The sequence below is a fragment of the Hemibagrus wyckioides genome, linkage group LG02 (genome assembly GCF_019097595.1).
Source record: "Hemibagrus wyckioides isolate EC202008001 linkage group LG02, SWU_Hwy_1.0, whole genome shotgun sequence".
NCBI lineage: Eukaryota > Metazoa > Chordata > Actinopteri > Siluriformes > Bagridae > Hemibagrus > Hemibagrus wyckioides.
In genome coordinates this window covers 18,876,363-18,897,565 of record NC_080711.1, presented here as the reverse complement: position 1 = coordinate 18,897,565, position 21,203 = coordinate 18,876,363, and the positions used below count along the sequence as shown (strand labels likewise).

Below are 21,203 nucleotides of genomic sequence, written 5' to 3'. Positions count from 1 at the left end.
GCCATAATCTAGACAAAATGTAGACTGGAGTGTTCAAATGGATGTGATGGTCAGGTGTCCACAGAGTCCTGACCTCAACCGCATAGAACACCTTTGGATGTATTAGAGCGAAGACTGCAAGCCAGGCCTTCTTGTCCAATATCAGTGCCTGACCGTGCTTCTAGAGGAATGGTCAGAAAATTCCTATAAACACACTCATAAACCTTGTGAAAAGCCTTCCCAGAAGAGTTGAAGCTGTACATGTAAAGGCAGATGTCCCAGTTTTGGACAGGTTGAGGTCAGGACCTCCACACCAAACTCACTCATCCATGTCTTTATGGACCTTTCTTTGTGCACTGGTGTACAGTCATGTTGGAACAGGAAGGGGTCATCCCCAAACTGTTCCCACAAAGTTGGGAGCATGAAATTGTCCAAAATGTCTTGGTATGAAGCTGAAGCATTAAGAGTTCCTTTCACTGGAACTAAGGGGCCGAGCCCAACCCCTGAAAAACAACACCTGAATTCAATGATTTGGAGGGGTGTCCCAAAACTTTTGGCAATATAGTGTACCTAGACTCCATGCCCATGGGCAAAGGTGCTACCCTCACTTACTCATCTCCAAGAGAGAAGTATAGCCTCTTACTTGAGTTTAGTCATGTTGCTGGTAACAGAGAGTCAGTATCTTGACTTTTGTTTTAGCTTTTGCTTGGATGATGCATGCAGTTATGTGTATCTGTACAAATTGTTTACTGTACAAGAGCAAGAGCAGGAGGGAGCCCCCAATTTGTGCTTATATCCTCCCTACAGCGTGGAGATGATGCAAGTGCAACAGAACTCAGACTAACAAGTGTAAGAGAGTGCTTAAGTTACAGCAGAGAGAGAACGAGTGTGTGTGTGTGTGTGTGTGTGTGTGTGTGTGTGTGTGTGTGTGTGGTATAGAAGTTCAGAGGATGACTCATACTGCAGTTTGCCTGAGACCTAAATCTTACCGCTCTTCTTTCTCTCTCTCTCTCTCTCTCTCTCTCTCTCTCTCTCGCTTCATTCTCTCACTCTTCCTCTCTCTGTATCTATCAGTGCACTTCACTTCACTTCACTTCACTGGGCTTTATTAGCATGTGTAGTGTAGTGTGTCTACAGCGTTGCCAAAACTGGGAACTGAAGTATGAAACCTATATTGGTTAAAGACCCTGAAGCGAAAGAAAAGAAAAGAAAGGATTAATAATAATAATTATAGCACCAATATATAGAAAATAAAATATAATAATTAATAATATTAATAAATATAATAATTATAATAATATTATACGCATACTCCCCTCTCCTCTTTCTTTCTTTCTTTCTCTACCTCCTCTGTCAGTCTTTTTTCCATCTTCCTAGCTGTCTCTCTTTCTTCTATCTTGGTCTCTCCTTTTCTCTCTCCTTCTCGCTTTAATTCTCTCCCCCTCCTCATCTCTCAGTGTCTCTTCTACATGTATCTCTATACCTCTATAACTTTTTCTTCTCTTTCTTTCCTTATAACTCACTCTCTACCACTTTTCTCTCTGCTTCTGTCCTCCTTTCTACCTCATCTCTTTCCTCTCTTTCTCAATCCACCTGGATTGTTTCTTTCTATCTCTTTCTTTCTTTTCTCCATCCATATTTCTTTCTATGAATCTTCGTGCTCTTTCCTCTATCCCTCACTGTATCCCACTGTCTCTCAGGTCTCCAGGCACTAATTACCCTTCTGCAATTTAACAAAATCATTGTGCTTATTCACTCACTCTCTCACACACACACACACACACACACACACACACATACACACACGCAAACTAATCTGTGCTTCACACTCATATACACCTTTAATTATCACAGTGACGAACTTTCCTCAACTCAAATTCCAGTCAGTGATTAACCAGACAGCACATAATCACCACACACACACACACTGCACAAACATTCACGTCACGAAATCATGTGTGTCAGTGTGTGTTTGGCACATTTAGTCAATGTTGTGTAAAATTTCCTTACAGGAAGATTCACCCAGACTGCTACATTCATTAGTCATACACCCTCTGGTTATTTTCAACTTATTAGTTACCTGTGTGTGTGTGTGTGTGTGTGTGTGTGTGTGTGTGCGTGTGCGTGTTTGTGTGTTAAACCTATAAAATTTCAACTTAAGACACACTTCTGTGTCTGTTCTTCAGCGAAACTTTTAAAGATATCCAAATAAAATTAATAAACATTTTACATGAGTATGACTGCACATGCACTTGTTTGTGTGTGTGTTTGTGGGTTCAAGCGCCACCAAGCTGCCACCGATGGGCCCTTGAGCAAGGCCCCCGACCCACCCTGCTCCAAGGGCGCTGTATCATGGCTGACCCTGCACCCTGACCACAACCCCCAAGGATGGGATATGCGAAGAAAGAATTTCACTGTGCAGTAATGTATCTGTGACAAGGACAACTTAACATGACAGCATGTGACCTACACGTGTGTAGCGTAGATGCTTCAGAGATAGAGCGTCTCGCGTCAGGGGGTACAGAAGCTCAAACGCTGTCATGCTGTTCAGTGCTACATTCTTTCCCAGTAATAGCACATCATCTAAATATTATTCTTGCAGTTTCTTTACACAGTAAACTGTTGAAATGGCTTTGTTAAAATGTCCCTTCGCTAATGGCTGATTAAGAGACGCTTATCACACTCTGTGTGTATGCTAGATGGCTGCCCAGATACTGCAGATATTCACTCTCAGGTGGAAAACTAGGGATTAGTCTGGACTGCAGACAGGAGAGGGGTGTGTGTGTGTGGGTTTGTGTGGGCAGCAATGTCATTAGGGACTAATTACTGAGAATACAACAATGAATATTAATGATAAAGCTCCTCTCTATTAGTGTAAGTGACATTTTACACACACTCTCTCTCTCTCTCTCTCTCTCTCAGGTGGTATTCCCTTCATTCTGACTGGTGAGTTGTTTGAGCAGGCATATCGTCCCGCTGCATTTCTCGTCGCTGGAATTGTGAACTGGCTGGCGAACTTTATTGTAGGCCTCATCTTCCCTTTCATTCAGGTAGGAGCGTGTGTGTGTGTGTTTAAACACAAGTTATCCATACACGTTTTCACACCACTAATAATACACAGTGTCTGTACACACTTTGTTGTTAGAGTATATTAAAGCTTCTCTGCTTCCAGCTTAAAGCTAGCATAACTCCATTTCTGTCCCTGGCACATGTCCTATACATTCCCATGTCTCCTTTGTTTCCTGTGAATGTTAGAGGTGAAATCGTTTAAACTTCAGATACTTTCGAAGTCTTCCACTACTTTGTTAGCAATACATGTCAAAAGTTCCTGAAAATATTTATTTATGCACTAATGGCAGTTAAATAAGAAAACAATCGAATCGAAGTGTTCTAGCCAAATCTCTCAGATTCATACAAGACTTTAAATGAGATATTTATTAAAGAAAATGCACTTGTTTGGTGAAGTTAAAAAAAGTTCCTGGACCGTGAAATTTTTATTTATTTTCATTAGACCTTAACACAGGTTTCCAGATAATATGAGACAATTTAGGTAGGCTTGGATATTCTTTTCTGTTGAAAAAGCCTTAACCCGTAACCTAGACATGTCAAGAACACTAGAAAGATTAGATTCAGATGCAGGGAGTGACCAGCACTTGACCAATATTCCTGCAGCTCTTTTAAGTTGTCTTTATTTGTCACATATAGATTACTGCACAGTGAAATTCTTTCTTCGCATATCCCATCCTTGAGGTTGGGGGGGTCAGAGCACAGGGTCAGCCAATGATGCAGCGCCCCTGGAGCACGGTGGCTCAGGGGCCTTGCCCAAGGGCCCAGTGGTGGCAGTCTAATGGTACTGGGACACGAACCCATGACCCAAAGCCTTAACCACTTGAGCTACCACCACCCCAATGTTTCTTGGCAGCCTTCCTGATAAGTGTTCTTGTCTTTCCTTTCCTTTCCTTTCCTTTTTTTGGAAGAGAATGTCCTGTTCTTTGTATCAGTCACTACCCAATTTTCTTCACTCATTGATGGTTTTCAGTGTTCCTTGGTACATTCCCGAACCCATACTATATTCAAGGCTCACATCTCAAGCCAACCTTGAACACATCATCCTCACATCGTCTGCCTTCATGCACAAACTCTAACACTCTGCCCTCCTTGGCAAGCTCAGCTATTCTAACTGTATTATATCCCAAGGCCCTCTTTATCTAGAATCTTCTTCACTTCATCAGTCTCCTTCTACACCACCACCACATCCCCACAGAACCTCTATCTTGTCACTTCCTCCTTTGATGCTGATACTTAAAACTCTTTGGTTTAATTGGTATTGGCAGATTTTAGAAGTGTTTCTTTTCTCTCTGGACTGCTGAATTCACTCACTTGTCTTTCGAAGCAGGAGTGAGTCATCTTGCCTTATCACTGAGAAGTCGTCCGTATCATTTATCAAGGATATCAACTCCGGTCCCGAAGCCTAATGCCGTTTCTTTGAAGTCTCTGGCACTCGCGCACAAGTCCTCACTTATTCCAGGTCACGTGTTTGCTACAGTTCATCTTCTGTTTCCCATTTCAGATTGGAGCGCCTTAAAAGCTTCAAAACCATTTACGCCTAACTCGAAGTAATCTTCAACTTCTCAAACTCTCAAATTCTTCACCTCACCCACATGCTTAGAAAGAAATCTTAGATACCAGGGCGATCACACTCCTTGCATAAACCGAACAGGTTTGAAACGCTCTCATCAAGTTTTAGGTATTTTACTAAGCTGAATGTCTCACAGGGATTTGTACCATAAGTTATGTTTTCTCCATAAATGCTATTCTTTCAGGTTCAGAGCAGCTTTCTCTTTTCGATCACTCTTCTGAGGCAAAGCTCGTCCCATGAGCAGCTGGCATCAGTGTAACTCTTATGTATTTGGTGACCTGACACGCCAGCATAAAGATAGCACCATACAGAGCTCACCCCAGTCCACAATCCATGCTCACACTATCACTGGTCATTACACACTTTCCAATTTAACCCCAGCATAACGATAATGAGGAAGGAAAAATCCTCCAAATTCCTACTAGCACACTGTCCACTCACACAAGTCCAGTACACAGTTACAAACTCATGCTTCCTAATGGTGACAGACCAGCAGAAACTACTTCCTTACACACACACACACACACACACACTTTCACAGCACGAAGCTTGAAATAACAATTGTGTGAAAACCACAGAGCATTCAGAGTTTATTAACTTTGAGATCAACTCATTTAATCTCTCTCACTCCAGATAAAAATCTCTGGCCTTTTTTGGTTTGGGTTTTTTTTTTTTTCCAATTTTCTCTCCAGACACAAATCCAAGGTGTCTCCACTTTACACCCTCACTCTGAATACTCTCTTATCTCTGTGTGCTTCCTTATGGAGCTGTCAAGAAAACATAAAAAGGTATACTTTACTGTTTCTCTCTCTTTCTCTCTCTCTCTCTCTCTCTCTCTCTCTCTCTCTCCCCCACTCTCTTTTCCTTCTCTCTCTCTCTCTCTCTCTCTCTCTCTCTCTCACTCTCACACTCTATTCATCTCTATCTATCTATCTATCTATCTATCTATCTATCTATCTATCTATCTATCTATCTATCTATCAGTAATTGTACTATGGGAGTTGTACAGTTGGAACATTTAAACTTCTGCTCTACTGAAGCTTGTCCTAGATAAACAGCTCTTGGAAAAGACTGGTTATAAAATACTTTTATTATTAGACAGCGTAAACTCACACTGAAGAAATGAGAGGAATCAAACCAATTTTTTTTAGTAAAAAAAAAAAAAAAAAAAAGCACTAGATATTTGTAGAATACAGAGCAAAAATTCTGCTACTGCAATCTCCATACACAGACACTTCCTGCATCCTCCAGGCCCTGAGGTTCTCTCTGGTGCTGGATAAATCCATCTCTACCAAATGTGCTAATCATTCTGGAGCCGCTTGTTTGTGTCCCATTCAAATGTTCAGTATGTATATTAGATTCCACTCTTCTGGCATTCATGACTTTGAACAGAACTAATGAAAGCATGGGTGCGCCAAAGATATATATATATATAAATATCATTTATATTGACGCCTCAAAGTAATAAACAAGAGTCTTGAATAAACAAGAGTCAAGTATTTGAATGGAGGATCTTTTTGGGGTGTCTCATCTATCACAAAACAATAAGATCATAACAGTTCTGTCACTTGGCTGGTCTCAGCATGCTTCAGCTTCAGCTCTCTTTTGGCATCAGCAGCCGACTCCATTTTGCCCAGCCTCTTCTTTTGTCTGGATCCAGTGCTCAACCAAGCTCTCACTTCCAGCAGCTCAGGCCAGACAGGGAGCCAGCCTGCCCCTGATACTCCTCTGGTAGTGAAATTTGTCAGCCAGACCCAAACCTTTTTTTTTTGGCTTTGGGGTTTGGGCAGGATGCCACATTTCCCAGTCACACTTCTTCAAACACTGTCCATTTGCAAATAGACAACCTCTACTCTCTAAGGTTGTATGAGATTGTCTTCACAGGGAGCCGAGTGGATTGGCCATTTAGACTAACCATCATCACTAGAGCTACTTCCACAATAGGCCCTTGACACTAAATTTAGATCTTGACATGCGGAGCAAAAGTGGGCCTATACCTCTGTCCATCTCCTTGGAGATGAGTGCCCACATTGTACAGCCTGTATTAATGCTTACAGCCTAACTACCCAGTCACTCTCAGGCCATCTTGTTTCAGGCTTATCTTGAAAAGACATCTGAATATTGATGACCTGAGGCACAGCTGGCATGACAAAGCACAGTCTGGGGCATCTTGCATTATGGTTGAAGTTCTGCCCATGGGTCAAGATGGGCACCTGGTGAAGCGGGAGGACTGATGGTAGCATATCTGTTCCCTATCCTGAGTTTAGACACCAAAAAGACATTCCCAGTAGGGAATGAGGACTCATTATGCACTTGACACTTGAATGGTGACGTTCTTTCATTTCATTTCTTTTCTTTTCTAATGCATAGGCCCCAGATGAGCACTTCTGTGTGACTCCTCATATGGGAATAATAATTTGAGTCAGTGGAGGTCAGTGGTTAAAACCTCTGGGCTGCTGTTCAGAGGATCACAAGGACAAGCCCCAACACTGCTGGGCCACTGAGCATGGCCCTTTGGTCTGCTGCAGGGGTTCTGTATTAGGGCTGACCCTTCACTCTGACCCCAGCTTTCTAACAAGCTCTAAAATGTAAAAACTATTCACTGTAGGGGATAAAGGATAACAGATTCTTCCATCTCTTCAGCCCCTCCTTCTTTTCAGCACTGGCCCATGCCTAGGCTAAACTGTCAGCCCTGCTGGTGTTACATGCAGCTGGTTTATTTATCAGAAATATGAATTTTAATATTCTCAGTGAATCATGTATTACTTCTCATATCACAACATAAATTCAATAGGTCAGGAGCTATAGGCAATGCGTCAGTGAGTGAATTCTAACGTTTTTTTAGCCAAAGAAAAATGCTCTAAGGCATTGCCAGATTTGGGCTGTAGCCAGCTACAGGGCTTGATCCGCTTTACAGTGTGATCTACTACAGAATGGAGACACAACACTGATAAAGCAGTACTGATATTTATAAATAGGTCTTATTTTTATTTTCTACTTTTGGTATTAATTGGTGCATATAATTGTTTGTGTTTATGCATGTAATTTTCTCAGTTGCAGTCTAAGTAATGGCTGGGTATAAAATTAGTGTCTGTAAAATGAAGGATATAATTACCATAGTCCAAACACACACACACACATGCAAACACGAGTTCTACTATTACAACTTTACCAATGCAACTCAGTTTTCTGAGGATTTGTCTTTTCCGGGAGAACACTTCAAATAATTTAATTCATCATCCTGAATTTTTACCAATTTATGTCGTATGTCCCACCAAGAGACAGGTACTGCTCTACAGTTGCAGCTCATCAACCAGCATGGTTTGTGGCTGCATGTGTGTGTGTTTGCAAGTACATGGTTACATGACAGGTGCTTTTTTTGGAAGCCTCCTAACAGCTCAGGACGTTTGATGGCAGAGTTGCTCTGATTCTGCGATTCCATGTCAACACACTGTCAGGACCTCAGTATCAGTAAAAGCAAATAATACCATTTTATCCATCAGAAGCTTTCAGGTGTTGATCTTACAGCTCTGCATCAGTTGCAGCTGCTGGTAAAGCTCAGCTCAAACGTTTATGGAATAAGTGCTCATTAATGTCAAAAAGGCATGGATGAAAGTGGTGCTGAGAAATCCTCCAGAGTTGAAAAAGAGGTTCACCGAGTTCACTAAACTACTGCGTGCTACTTTGTGTAGATTCAGAGACATGGTGCATGTTGAATGCTATTGACAGTTGCATAAATGAATTCCTCTTTCTAAAGGAAATATGCCAACATACCGTATCAAGTCATAGCTCTGAAACCATTTCATCGGGAGTTTTCTGGCTTCAGACCGGGTTTTAACTTGAAAATGAGGAGAGGGGGGAAAAAAATCACCATTTCTCTGCCGTACCCTTGAAATGACAGGGTTATTAGACCAGCACTGGCAGTGCTATTTAAAATTACATATTGCCCCTTTAAATATCACGAATGAAATAAAACTTTATGAATTTTCTGTTGCCATAAATCACATTACAGTGCAGCGTTAAATTCTGGTTCAGTGATCCATCATGCCAAGAGAACATTTAGAAGTCACACCAAGCACTGAACTGTGTGTGCATGTGTGTTTTTATATATATATATATATATATATATATATATATATATATATATATATGCACATGTGTGTGTGTTGGGGGGTAATGGATATCAGGTGTTTTGGCCTTTGTGAGAACGTGTGTGAATCCCATAATGACAGAAATACATGACAGTTTGACCTTGTGATGGGCATTTGGCTACTCAAGTGCAGCTGTGTGTGTGTGTGTGTGTGTGAGAGAGAAAAGAAACAGATTGGAATAGCCGGCAGAATGTACACGTCACCATGGAAACAGGAGATGTGATAGTTCTGGAGGCTGTGTGTATGTGTAAATCATAAATACAGATAGGGTTTGTTTCGATTAAATGGTGCAATTTAGCACAACACACTCAGGAGCTCTGGTAGGTGTGTGTGTGTGTTTGTGTGTGTGGGTGGGGGTGTGTGAGAGAGAAAGAATCTCTCTTTCACAGGATTATTCTCTGACCAATAACGAGAGAATTTTTTTGGGTCATAAGTCTGATAAATCCACATTAATCTCCCTGACATTGTGTGTAAAAAGCCCACGCAATACGATGGATGCCTGTCGTGTTCATCTGTCCAGGTTTTCAGTGCATCACAGTTATAACTCTCAGAACTTCCCATTCTTAAAAAAAGAAATGAATGACACTTCATTAGGACTGAATAATGAGTTCTATATTCCATGCACCATTTACTGTAAGCAGCATATAAATGGGTTGTAATGTAAGAGAACAAGACCTTCTATTATTGAATGAAGACAATAGTGAATCCTTGCAGATGTATTGTATAGAGCTTTTCAGGTCCATCACATGCCATCCAGGCATTTTGCTCAGATAGAAAAGTAGCTGAACAGAGCTACTGTGAATTCCTAATTCTTAAAATCAATTTCCACAGAAAACACAGGGGGTGAACCGGGCCTTCTTTCCGTGCACGTCTACAGTGCCACAAAAGAAATGACTTATCTCGAAGGATGGCAGCGACAAGAGAGAAAGGTCAAAAGAGCAATACCTAAAACACCGATCGTTTCAACTGAAAGAGTGAAAGAACAGCAGGAGCAAATATCCCTCGAAAATTCCTGCTTGCTTTGGGAAATGCCAGATGATATTGATCATGTATAAGCAACAGTTAAGCCAATCAACTGATTTTCTTATTAATTCCCATGAATAACCAGCTAATTAAATATTTTATTTTTTGCAGCGCACAGGCTAACTATATCAAAATTAAATATTGTGGTGTAGTGGTGAATGTGAATGCTTGTTATATTAGACTGTATTTATTATAATACTCTCAACTGTCTCAGCAATACCTTATCAGAGCTGCAGAGAGGAACACAAAGCCACTGGTTCTTGCTTAGTGCTGCTGAGGCTTTTCATTTATATACGTATTATTAGTCGTAAATATTGGTTGTGGCAAAATTATGCATTTGCTTGATGTTTAAAACTCTGATTTTATACCCCTGGCATCATAAGCCTTTCCCTGCCCCCTCTTTCCTAGAACAGTTTTGTGCAGAAGACATCAGGGAGAAGCTTGTGCAATGAGATGTAATTCAATTCGAAATCCCAATCTGGCTGAAACACATGTTTTCTTGTAATGTCTTGCTCAAGAAATTAGTTGTTACTATGGCAACACAAGAATCTATTAGCATCCTTTCTTTTCGGATAGGAACGTGCGATAAGTGTGAATAGAGTTCTAACTTTTCTGACCGGTGATTAAAAAGTTGAAAGCATTGAAGGAATTGAGCATTGAGTCAGCCGAGGTGTTTCTGCTGCTCTGGTCACTGAAAGCAGACGGTTATGTAGGTAGCCACAGTTCTTTGAGTAATGGTGTTTTCACACTTTGAGCCAAATACATGAGTCTGCACACAGGACCGATTCTGGGCTCACAGGGAGGGTAAAAATCATAGGTTTGCTTTTCTATACCATGGATTTGTAAGACGCTATGTAATAATCAATAGTATTCACACTTATCATACTGAAGTCAAAGCTCCGGGAATCCGGGAAGAAAAAATGTAAGAACTCCAATTTGCAGTATTCCCATTCGTGCACCAATAGCAGTAATCTCATTGTGACTACGAATTGTTCCTGTCATGTCCTCGTCAATCCGAGCGTCCCCAGTGGTCCTCCCCATAGCTCCACATGTAACCTTCCATTCCACTAGATTTCATTCACATCCTTCAGAGCTAGTGAAGTTTAAATATCGAAGATCAAAATATATATATACTCAGATAGTGTTGGCTCAATGGCTAGGGAGCTCTGAAAATTGAAGATTCCACAGCTTTCATGCGGTCTCTGTGAAACCCCTCTGTGGTGCTGTTCCTGAAAATGTTGCAACACTAGCCACACACATTTTATTTTTTGCTGCACACTCTTCCGCCCTCTTTTCCTTTCTACTTTTATCCTCACAGTCTTGCTGGTTGGCATTCTGTCCTTCTTTGCAGGGAGAAAACGTGCACCAGACCAACACATCATGGTGTGCATGCATGTCCTTGTCACTACTACTTAGACCTGCTCTTGTAATACAGTTGACAGGCCCTGAGCATTCCGTCAACAAGGACACTGTTTGCAGTGCAACATTCCCAGGTTTAGGAAGGCATAATTACCAGCATCCCAGCCTCACACAGAAAGGCTGCATGCAGCTACTCGCAGTTGAAGTTGTCTTTATTTGTCACATGTACATTACTGCACAGTGAAATTCTTTCTTCAAATATCCCATCCTTGGGGGTTGGGGTCAGAGCGCAGGGTCAGCCATGATGCAGTGCCCCTGAAGCAGATGAGGTGTTAAGGGGCCATGCTCAAGGGCCCAATGGTGGCAGCTTGGTGGTGTTGGGGCTTGAAGCGGTCAACGACCCTGAGCTTTAATCACTCGAGCTTAATTTAATGGCTGCATCCATAATCAGTTCCATCAAAAAGGTTGCTCCAGGTTGCTGTTACAGGACTATCCAGGCACCAGATAAGGGGGTATAAACAGACCCTACTGTTTCACCCACTTTGCCTGTGCACCGGATCTATCCCATAAGCCACAGTACATCGTTTTTTAGGTTTATGGTCACAACCACTGGCTTACAGTATATCTACAAAATGAAGCAAACAGAATGACAATGTTTTAAGAAGAATTTCTAGATCCGAAAATGATAAAGATGGTACTGCACTTCAGTATAGCCCGTTCCTGTGCAGCTCACACCCTGTGTCTCATCATGCAAGTGACCGCATAATTTTAGATACATTGCCAAAATGTTTTGGTACGGTCTGTGAAATCGCATGGCCTTTCATACTTCAATTACTCCACTGTTATAGCTTCTGGAAACTCACTTCAGGCTCATTTAAGTCCAGGCAATCTAGCCTTTGTGACTGTGAGTGTTGGGCTGCATTAGACTGAACACTGGGCAGAGGCATCATTAAATTGAAAAGAGCATCAGTGAAAAGAGTATAACAGCTCTTATATACAGCTTCATACTGCACAGATTTGTGTAAAGAAGTCGGGCAAATATTGAGGCTGCTAATGCGTCTGCCTTTAACACAAAATTTGCAAGAAAAAAAGTCTCATCAAGAGGAGAATGCGAAAGAGGACAAGCGTGTCATAGCAGAGACCACTTACAGACTACTCAGGTGACTACTTTCCTGGATATTTTGTAAGGAAACAAGCCCACAGGAGTACTCCACTCCTTCAGAATGTGTCCAGGACATAAGGAAGTAGTCCCCATTACCTGTCTAAATTGGTATTGTATCTCAGGATCCAAAGAAGAAAATAGAACAAAGCTAGGCACCAATATTTTATTAACTCATGGCAGTGTTTTGATCTGGTGTACCATGTTTCTGTACGTTTTGCAGGAATCTCTTCAGAACTACGCTTTCTTGGTCTTCGTCTTCGTCTGCGTCTTCGCCGCCATCTACATCATCATTGTCCTACCCGAGACCAAGAACAAAACCTTCATGGAGATCAGTCAGAGTTTTGCCAAGATCAATAAGATCCCCCAGCACATGGAAGCGGAGATGGAGGATGTCCTGGACGTCCAGCAGGAAAAGACCAGCGCATTGCACCTGAACGCTGGAACTGTTAACACTAAACATCCTGTCAGGAATCATGAAGATAACGGTGTGGTGCAATCCGAGAGCTTCTTCTAACCCTGCACCCTCGCCACGTGAGACTCTCACTAACATGTTCAGCTAGACACAGGTAGTGTTATATAAAAGTGCAGCAATAAACTCTTTACATCAGTACGCTAGTTTTAATTTTTTTTATTTACAAATTTGCTGCGAAGTTAATTTTAATAAGTGAGTATATATTTAAATTGACACTAAATTTGATTCACATATAACTAAATGTAGGTCATGCTGTAGTTCAAATTCATATTCCCTCACCAGTTACATAATTCACATCAACCCTTTTTATTTACCATCCCTCCATCACTGCTTATATAACATTAAACAGTTATTTTATTAATAATATATAACAGTTATAATTATTAATAAATCTACATTTTGTCTCCGTATGTAAGATTTGTTCACTGGAATGACAAAAAAAATATTATTAATGCTTTAAGAGAATTTTTCAATGTTTACAATAATTGCTGCTATGACATTTTAGAATAAGTTGTAGCAATGTTTTGAATATTTACATTTTTATATTGTTAAACATTTTAAATGAAATAATTTGTTGAAATTGTGTAGTGTAATATTTTTTTATTATTTACATACAGAAACGCACATGTACCTATATATAGTAGTATATTCTAATTTAACAGACTGCTGTATCTTGTACTGTAATAATAATGCTAATATTTACAACCCTATATATAATTTTATACATGTGTATTCACAAGGTTTTATATTTGTAACCAGCGCAAACCGGAAATGAATATAATTTTGACTCATGAAGACATAAATCTGAGCTCTGTTCAGTATCTGTTTTCAGTATCTGTGGGATGTGCTGAACAAACAAGTCCGATCCATGGAGGCCCCACCTCCATGGACGTAAAGGATCTGCTGCTAACATCTTGGTGTCAGATACCACAGCAGGCCTTCAGGGATCTAGTGGAGTCCATGCCTCGATGGGTCAGGGCTGTTTTGGCAGCAAAAGGTGGACCAACAGAATATTAGGCAGGTGGTCATAATGTTATGGCTGATCATTAAGGTATTTGCCAATAGCACTGAATGTGCTTGGATACAGTATTATAGGATGGAATTTTGTAGCCTCCAATCATGTGTAGAACTTTTTTTGGAATCATTATTTACAAGTTGTCAGTAATGCTTAATTAATTATCAGTAATTTGTGAACGATGCTTTTGTGGGATTATTATAAATATGATGAAATCGCCTCACAAGCCTGTGTACACATCAGCGGCATCGGATTCATTCTTTATACTGTCTTTTTATGATACAGTAAAGCACTTTTAATCAATCATAACTAAGAATGATCAATTTCTTTGAGGATATTTGCCTAAATACAAATATATGTTGGCATTTATAAATCAGTGCATCAATCCAAAAAGCTGGCATCAGCCAATATGAAATAATGACAAGAATTATTATTCATATTTCTACAAAGGAACACAAAACCATTCATTTCAAATGATATCTGGATGACGTTACACCCTTTAACGTTAACTAGCTAGATATTTATCATAAAGTGAACTGTTTTTGTCCATAGCTATAGAAAGGAAACGATTTATAATCACACTTCCTGGTGTCACCCAGATGAGGATGGTTCGTCTCCAGCTTTCTTCCACATATCCTCTCAGGGAGCTTCTCCTTATTGCCCTTGTCGCCTCTGGCTTGCTAATTAGGGATACATTTATCCAGTTATATCATTTCTATCTGGGATTTATACATTTCTGTAAATCTGCTTGGTGACTATATCTACCCTGTATAAGCGCTATACAGATCAGTCTGAACTGAACTCCAAGTATTTGCAGGAGTCATCTCTGTATTCTGTATTCTGCTTCATTATTGTTGTATTAGGTCTGTTAATGGCTTTTTACGAAGAATGCTGAACGAACAGGAAAAACCCTGTTTTGGAAAACGCCACAGCTGAAATCCTCAATTTGCAAAATGGCCTCAGTGGAGTTAATTAGCTAGTTTCTCAGTAGTTTATAGTGGTTGAAGACTATAGTGGTTATAGCTAGCTACATTATTAAAGGTGTACTTTAGCTGTGAAACACTGATAACCTGTTAAAAAGCCTGACCTGGGTGGCATGTGTCACGTGTGCTGTTTTTGTAATTGTAGTCACTGCACTGTTACTACGATCTATTGTACTTAGAACTTGGATGAACCTGACCTCTCACAGGAAAACGTGCAGCTCTCTGACGTCAAAACGTTATGGTCTCACCCAGTCTCCAGTGCACAGGTTTATCATTGCATCAGTTACTATATGTATTATTTTTTGAGCCTTTCTCTGAAGCGTATAACCGTACAGTTTCGAAGCCAAGATGTGTCTGAGGCCCTCTAGTTTAGCCCCGCCCATGATGCTGAGTAGATACAAGCACATTTTTGTATTATAAGCAAAGATGAACAAGAGGAGAAATCAGTAATTCAGATCTCCTTTATACTGCATGTTTATTCATCCAAATATGACTTTTTCCGGGCATGAGCAGTGGAACGAGGCTGGATCAGAACTCCGGAAAATGGACCTGGAAATTTGTGTATTCCAAGAACAACAGTATGCAGCATTATAAGTAAAGGAAGACCAGGACTTTGATCTCACACACACACAAAATCAGGCTTGGATCCTTTCCATATGTATATAGACAGTATGTATCAAATAATCATGTAAAACACACACACACACACACACACACTCTGATCTGAGTGCTCATACTCAGTCTCATGTCCTGAAATCCAGTTAGATATTTAATCAGATCTTGTCCTGTACAAGTTCGATTTTTTTTTTTTTTAACCCATTTGTGTTGTGATTATAGAATACTGTCGCACCAATCAGGAGCCTATAGCTTAGATAACATAAAACCATTAGCCAAGTTTGCTAGCATGCTAGTGTCATAGTGCTGTGATGACGCTAAGCTGATTAAATGAATGCGTTTGACGTGATTGATTTTTGACCCATGAACTCCCGGAGTGGCACTGAAAAAATAAAAAATCAGGACGTTGCCGTTAGATTTATTCTGACTTTATTAAATCTGCAGGTTTTAATTGGGCTGCTCTAAATATAAAATACAGACGTTCTAGTCCGGACGGTCTCCCAGAGCGGAGACAAGTTCGGACGTCTTCACTCTGGAGACGACAGTTTAATCAGGTGCACAGCAGATGGAAGAGAGGGAGCGAGCAAGAGAGAGAGAGATGAGGAATTGGATTGTGTGTGTGTGTGTGGAAGAGTGAGTGAGTGAATGAGGGAGGGTAAGAGTGTGGGAGAGAGTGTGTGAGTGAGTGAGTGAGTGAGTGAGTGAGGGTTGAGTGTGTGTGTATGTATGTATGTGAGTGTGTTTATGTATGTGAGTGAGTGAGTGTAAGAGAGAGAGAGAATGAGGGAGAGTGAGTGAAAGAGAGAGAGAGAATGAGGGAGAGTGAGTGAAAGAGAGAGAGAGAGAGAATGAGGGAGAGTGAGTGAAAGAGAGAGAGAGAATGAGGGAGAGTGAGTAAATGAGTGGCAGCTAATAGAGTTGAAACCTAGATTAACTAAAAATCCAGACAAGCTTGATTGTGTGTGTGTGTGTGTGTGTGTGTATCAGTCCTGTTCTTCCTACACTGATTTCATCATCATCTAGCCTGACCCCTCACAAATTGTGCAATATGGCTGTTTGTCATTAGCATAAAGTAGCTCTTTATTTGACTTCACCTCAGGTTCAGCCTCTATCCCAGAATCCCTCACACATTAATGCAGAACTCCTGAGGGAAAATCAATTAGCACAGCTTCCAGTTTGCACGTCCCCACAGCAATGACCCGTATATAAGTGACCGCCGTGACGACGAGTCGAAAGTGAAGCCAAGGTGTTTCTGAGGCCCTCTAGTGGCCGGCTGCACTTTTTAGCCCCGCCCATTCCCATGATGCTGAGTAGATATAGAGCACAATTTTTGTATTTAAGTTACAACTCCACTGACCTCAACCTGACAGAACACCTTCGAGATGAATTAGAGCGGAGACTCTGAGCCAGGCTTAACAAATGCGCTTCTAGAGGAACGGTCAAAAATTCCCATAAACACACTCCTAATCCTTGTGGAAAGCCTTCCCAGAAGAGTTGAAGCTGTTATAGCTTTAAAGGGTGGGCCCACTCCATATTACATTCAGGGCAGACGTCCCAGTTTTGACCTGGCTCACAGTCTCCGCTCGAATTCATCCCAAAGGTGTTCTATCAGGTTGAGGTCAGGACTCCAGTCAAGTTCCTCCACACCAAACTCACTCATCCATGTCTTTATGGACCTTGCTTTGGGCACTGGTGTACAGTCATGTTGGAACAGGAAGGGGTCATCCCCAAACTGTTCCCACAAAGTTAGGAGCATGAAATTGTCCAAAATGTCTTGGTATGAAGCTGAAGCATTGAGTTCCTTTCACTGGAACTAACCCAACCCCTGAATTCAATGATTTTGGAGGGGTGTCCCAAAACTTTTGGCAATGTAGTGTATGTGCTGGCACAATAGTGACTCCCTGACCACAGACAGTGTTTGAACTGAACGCTCCTCACGCCACAGCACTGGTGAATCCCAGCTCTGAGAACTCCTCCTATCTCTTGAATAAGACTTTTCTAATTTCATTTGGCTAATTTAAATTATTCAAGCCACCTATTATTCTTTTCAGCTGCTCAGTAAAATCCTTGTCTGGTCTGCGATTATCAAAAGAGCCTTACTGTCTACTTTGTGTTTGTTATAAGCTGGGTTTAAATCAATGCCAAAGCTGTATGGATTGTCTCCTCCTGTATAAGCATTATCGAACCTTTTGCAGCGTTACAACCTGGAACCGAAACAGATTTAAGTGGGATTTTATGTCTCAACTTTACTCAGGAGTGAACAGATGTAAATATATTGAGATTATGTAAGACTTTAATTGCACACCAGTGAACTCTATTCAAATAATTATGTGGCTTCTGAAGGCAGAGGCTAATTTCCATCGACATTACAGTTACACTTGTGGCATTTGGCTGGTAGCTGGTTCTTTTATACCAAATAGGGCGAATACTTATGCAACAGCAACTTTTACATTTGTAAAGATTTGTAAATGTTATACACTATATGGATTTTACCTCCCAGTTTAATAGTAAGGTCTATTTTGTGTAGATCTTAGTAATTCTATCCATTTCTAGATAGTAAGGTAACTCTCGACGTTTACCTACAAGACAACTGACATGTTCCAAAAGGACACCTGACCAGGCTTTAATCGTAACGTTATTGCTGTTAGAATTAAAAATAGCTATCCTCTACATCATACTTGAGACTTCCACCGATCAGGCATAACATTGTGAGCACTGACAGGTGAAGTGAATAACACTGATGATCTCCTCATCATGGCACCTGTTAGTGGGTGGGATGTGGGCTGAATCAGAGCGTCTTCAAAACTGCAGCTCATGTGGGGTGTTCCCAGTCTGCAGTGGTCAGTATCTATCAAAAGTGGTCCAAGGAAGGTACAGTGGTGAACCGGTGACAGGGTCATGGGCGGCCAAGGCTAATTGATGAACGTGGGGAGCGAAGGCTGGCCCGTGTGATCCGATCCAACAGACTACTGTTGCTCAAACTGCTGAAGAAGTTAATGCTGGTTCTGATAGAAAGGTGTCAGAATACACAGTGCATGATGGGTCAAGGCTGTTTCAGCAGCAAAATGGGGACATAATGTTATGCCTGATCGCTATACACCTTATAACATTTTCAAAGCCGAACCAAAAAGCAGTGGAGCAAGACCAGGGGCAGTTTCTGGAGAGATGAGTGAGGGAGATTACCCCTAATTATCAGACCTAGCAATCAGACCACCACCTCCACCCACCAAGGTATTTACACCGCGATCAATTAAAACATACATAGAAGTATTTTCATTAAGCATTATTGGTGTTCCATATCGATTGTGAGTTTGTCAGGTAAAAATACTAAAAGCCTCTCTGTTGAACAAATCAGTAAAACCCAATTATATTCACTACACAGTGCTTGATTTTTATGCTGTTTGACATGGAGAGCATAGGCAGGTTTGAAATGGAAGAGAAACACTTTGGTCAGCAAATCTAGTAATCTAGGATAGTAGGATAATATGGTGTAATCTAGCTAACGACAATCCACACATTGTCCCAGGCTAATTCATCACAATGTAGTCGTAACTATCAATAAAACAAGACAACAAATAAATAACAGCCTTGTGTTATCTAGATCGTACTCCATTGTCCATTGATTGATGCTAGTCGACCTGCCACCTACAGTAACGTATGTTTTATTGAGTTCTCACCTTTATTGCGCTGTTTACCGCTGCACAGGGAACAACTTTTATGTAACACTTGCAAGCAATCCCATGACTGCACTACAGTGCCATGTTAAATCCTCACAATAAATGACATGCATCAGTTTTTAATCAGTTATAGTGTGCATTTATTTGGAGTGTCATTATGGTCTGTGTCATTTGTTTGGCCACAGATGAGACAGATACATGGATGGATGGATGGGTAGACAGACAGCAAGATGGATAAGCAGAGGTAAATTATGTAATGATGCTGCAGACATAACAGCTTTTATCTTTTTTAAAATTTCATTAAAAAGAATCTATCAGGACGCATACCCTTCCAGGCTACACACCGATGGATGTTCGAACCCATGAGCATGAGGTAGGGGTTCAACATGCATGTTCTGAGAAGGTCAAATCATGGCTACTGTTTATAAAAGAGGTCGAAAAGCAGACACAGTGACTAGAGGTCATGGCAAAATCAATGTCCAGGATAGAATTGATAGAGAATGAGACTGAAAACATGGACTTTAACCAGGAGAACCTGAACAAGCACCTGACAAGGAACACCACAGCAGCAGCGGTCATTATCTACCACAGTGAGCAAGTAAAAGCTCCAGTGTGTTTCTCAGTCTCGTGTTGGGTTGCCAAGAAACTGACAATTAATGAGCAAGAAACAGAAGAAGACTATTATTGTTTCATTCACAGTGGAGTGATACGGATCCGACCCTGAAGTGGATCATTTTCCTTTACCAGCATGTCGCAAAGTGTTTTACTACTCCTATACCACAGGGATTTGCCTTTTTTTATTTAATAATTACTGGTTAGCACAATCACCTAACACCTCAGCGGTTAGGGGTTTGATTCCTGCTTCAACCCTCTGTCTATGGAGTTTGCATATTTTCCATGTGGTTTCAGGGTTTCCTCTGGTTTCCTCACCCCAGGTCAAAGACATATTGTAAGTTGACTGGCGTTTCTAAATTATCCAGTACATCCAGGGAATAGGTGTGTGTGTGCGCAATTGTGCCCTCTGATGGGTTGCCACCCCGTCCAGGTCCTCTGGGATAGGCTCCAGGCTGTGACCCTTGTAGTGGTACAAAAAAATAGACATATGTTCTAACATCTATAAACATTCCTTCACCAGTCACTTTCCCCTGTAGTTAATTTAACAACCAAAAAACATCTCAAGCACCAGTGGGTTGAACTGAAAGGTTGATTGCGAGCCAGGTTTTCTCGTCCAACGTCTGCACCCGAATCTCAGGCTTTTGATTGAACAGGCACAAATTCCCACAGACACACTCCAGAAGATTGTAGAAAACCTTCCCAGGAGAGAGACGCTCCATATAAATGGCCATGGTTTCGGAATGGGATGTCCTACGAGCTCATAGTCGGGAGGGGGTGGTGATCAGGTTTCCACCTATTTTTGGCCTCAGACACATTTGATCAATTTACTGCCAGCGTAAGTGGAATCGGCAGTTCTGGATAAAGTGATAAGTCTTTATCGACTTGTCAGGGTACTATTTGTTCTCTTCTGAAGTGAGGCAAGGCTATCAATCAACTCTAGTTACATTCCCATTGCCAGAACTTTTCCCCCCAAAAAAAGGACACTGGATAGAAAAGCAAGGAAGTGAGACAAATGGAAAGTTTTAGTAGTTAAAGCACACAATGAAACCTCTACAACAAATGAATATCCCAGCCATGAAACCTGCTTGTGTCCACTTGTGTCCACCAGCTGTTACACAATCAAACACACAGCAGGATAAAACAGCAACCAATCAACAGACAGAGTGAGTTAAGGACAGGAAGCTATGACTATATAAGGCAAGTGAGGCAAGGGGATAGAGAATGTGCAGGTTCAGCAGAACCAGTGTCAGTCAGGAGCTCACACAATTCTTCTATGGAATCATGAATATAAACAATGTGAATTGGAATGCAGCCATCTTTGTAGCTTTGTATCTTTATACCTTTATGATCCCACATTCTCATTTCTCATATTTTCTTCAGTGGCTGTTGTATTTATTCGGCTGTATTGTTGTGCCACCTGCTCCTTCGCCCTCGCCGAGCTCTCCTAAGTTATTCTGACGTTGTCATTGCAACCGATTCAGTATGCATCACCATGTGCGCACACACACACACA

General features: G+C 41.1%; 1 protein-coding gene across 7 annotated transcripts in view; it reads left to right on the top strand.

Annotated features, from left to right (window-relative positions):
• The window catches only part of slc2a9l2 (solute carrier family 2 member 9, like 2), a 118,979-nt gene extending 99,842 nt beyond the window's left edge, over nucleotides 1-19,137 (top strand). For 5 of the 7 annotated variants that reach the window (XM_058376564.1, XM_058376584.1, XM_058376554.1 and 2 more), the window contains 2 exons: nucleotides 2,902-3,029; nucleotides 12,534-19,134. In XM_058376564.1, the coding sequence (XP_058232547.1) occupies nucleotides 2,902-3,029; nucleotides 12,534-12,827 (422 nt within the window). In that variant the 3' untranslated portion in view covers nucleotides 12,828-19,134. Of the gene's footprint in view, nucleotides 1-2,901; nucleotides 3,030-12,533 lie in introns of all 7 variants that reach the window. The other 2 variants (XM_058376604.1, XM_058376613.1) reach the window with 2 other exon arrangements.
• Nucleotides 19,138-21,203: the final 2,066 nt, after the last annotated feature.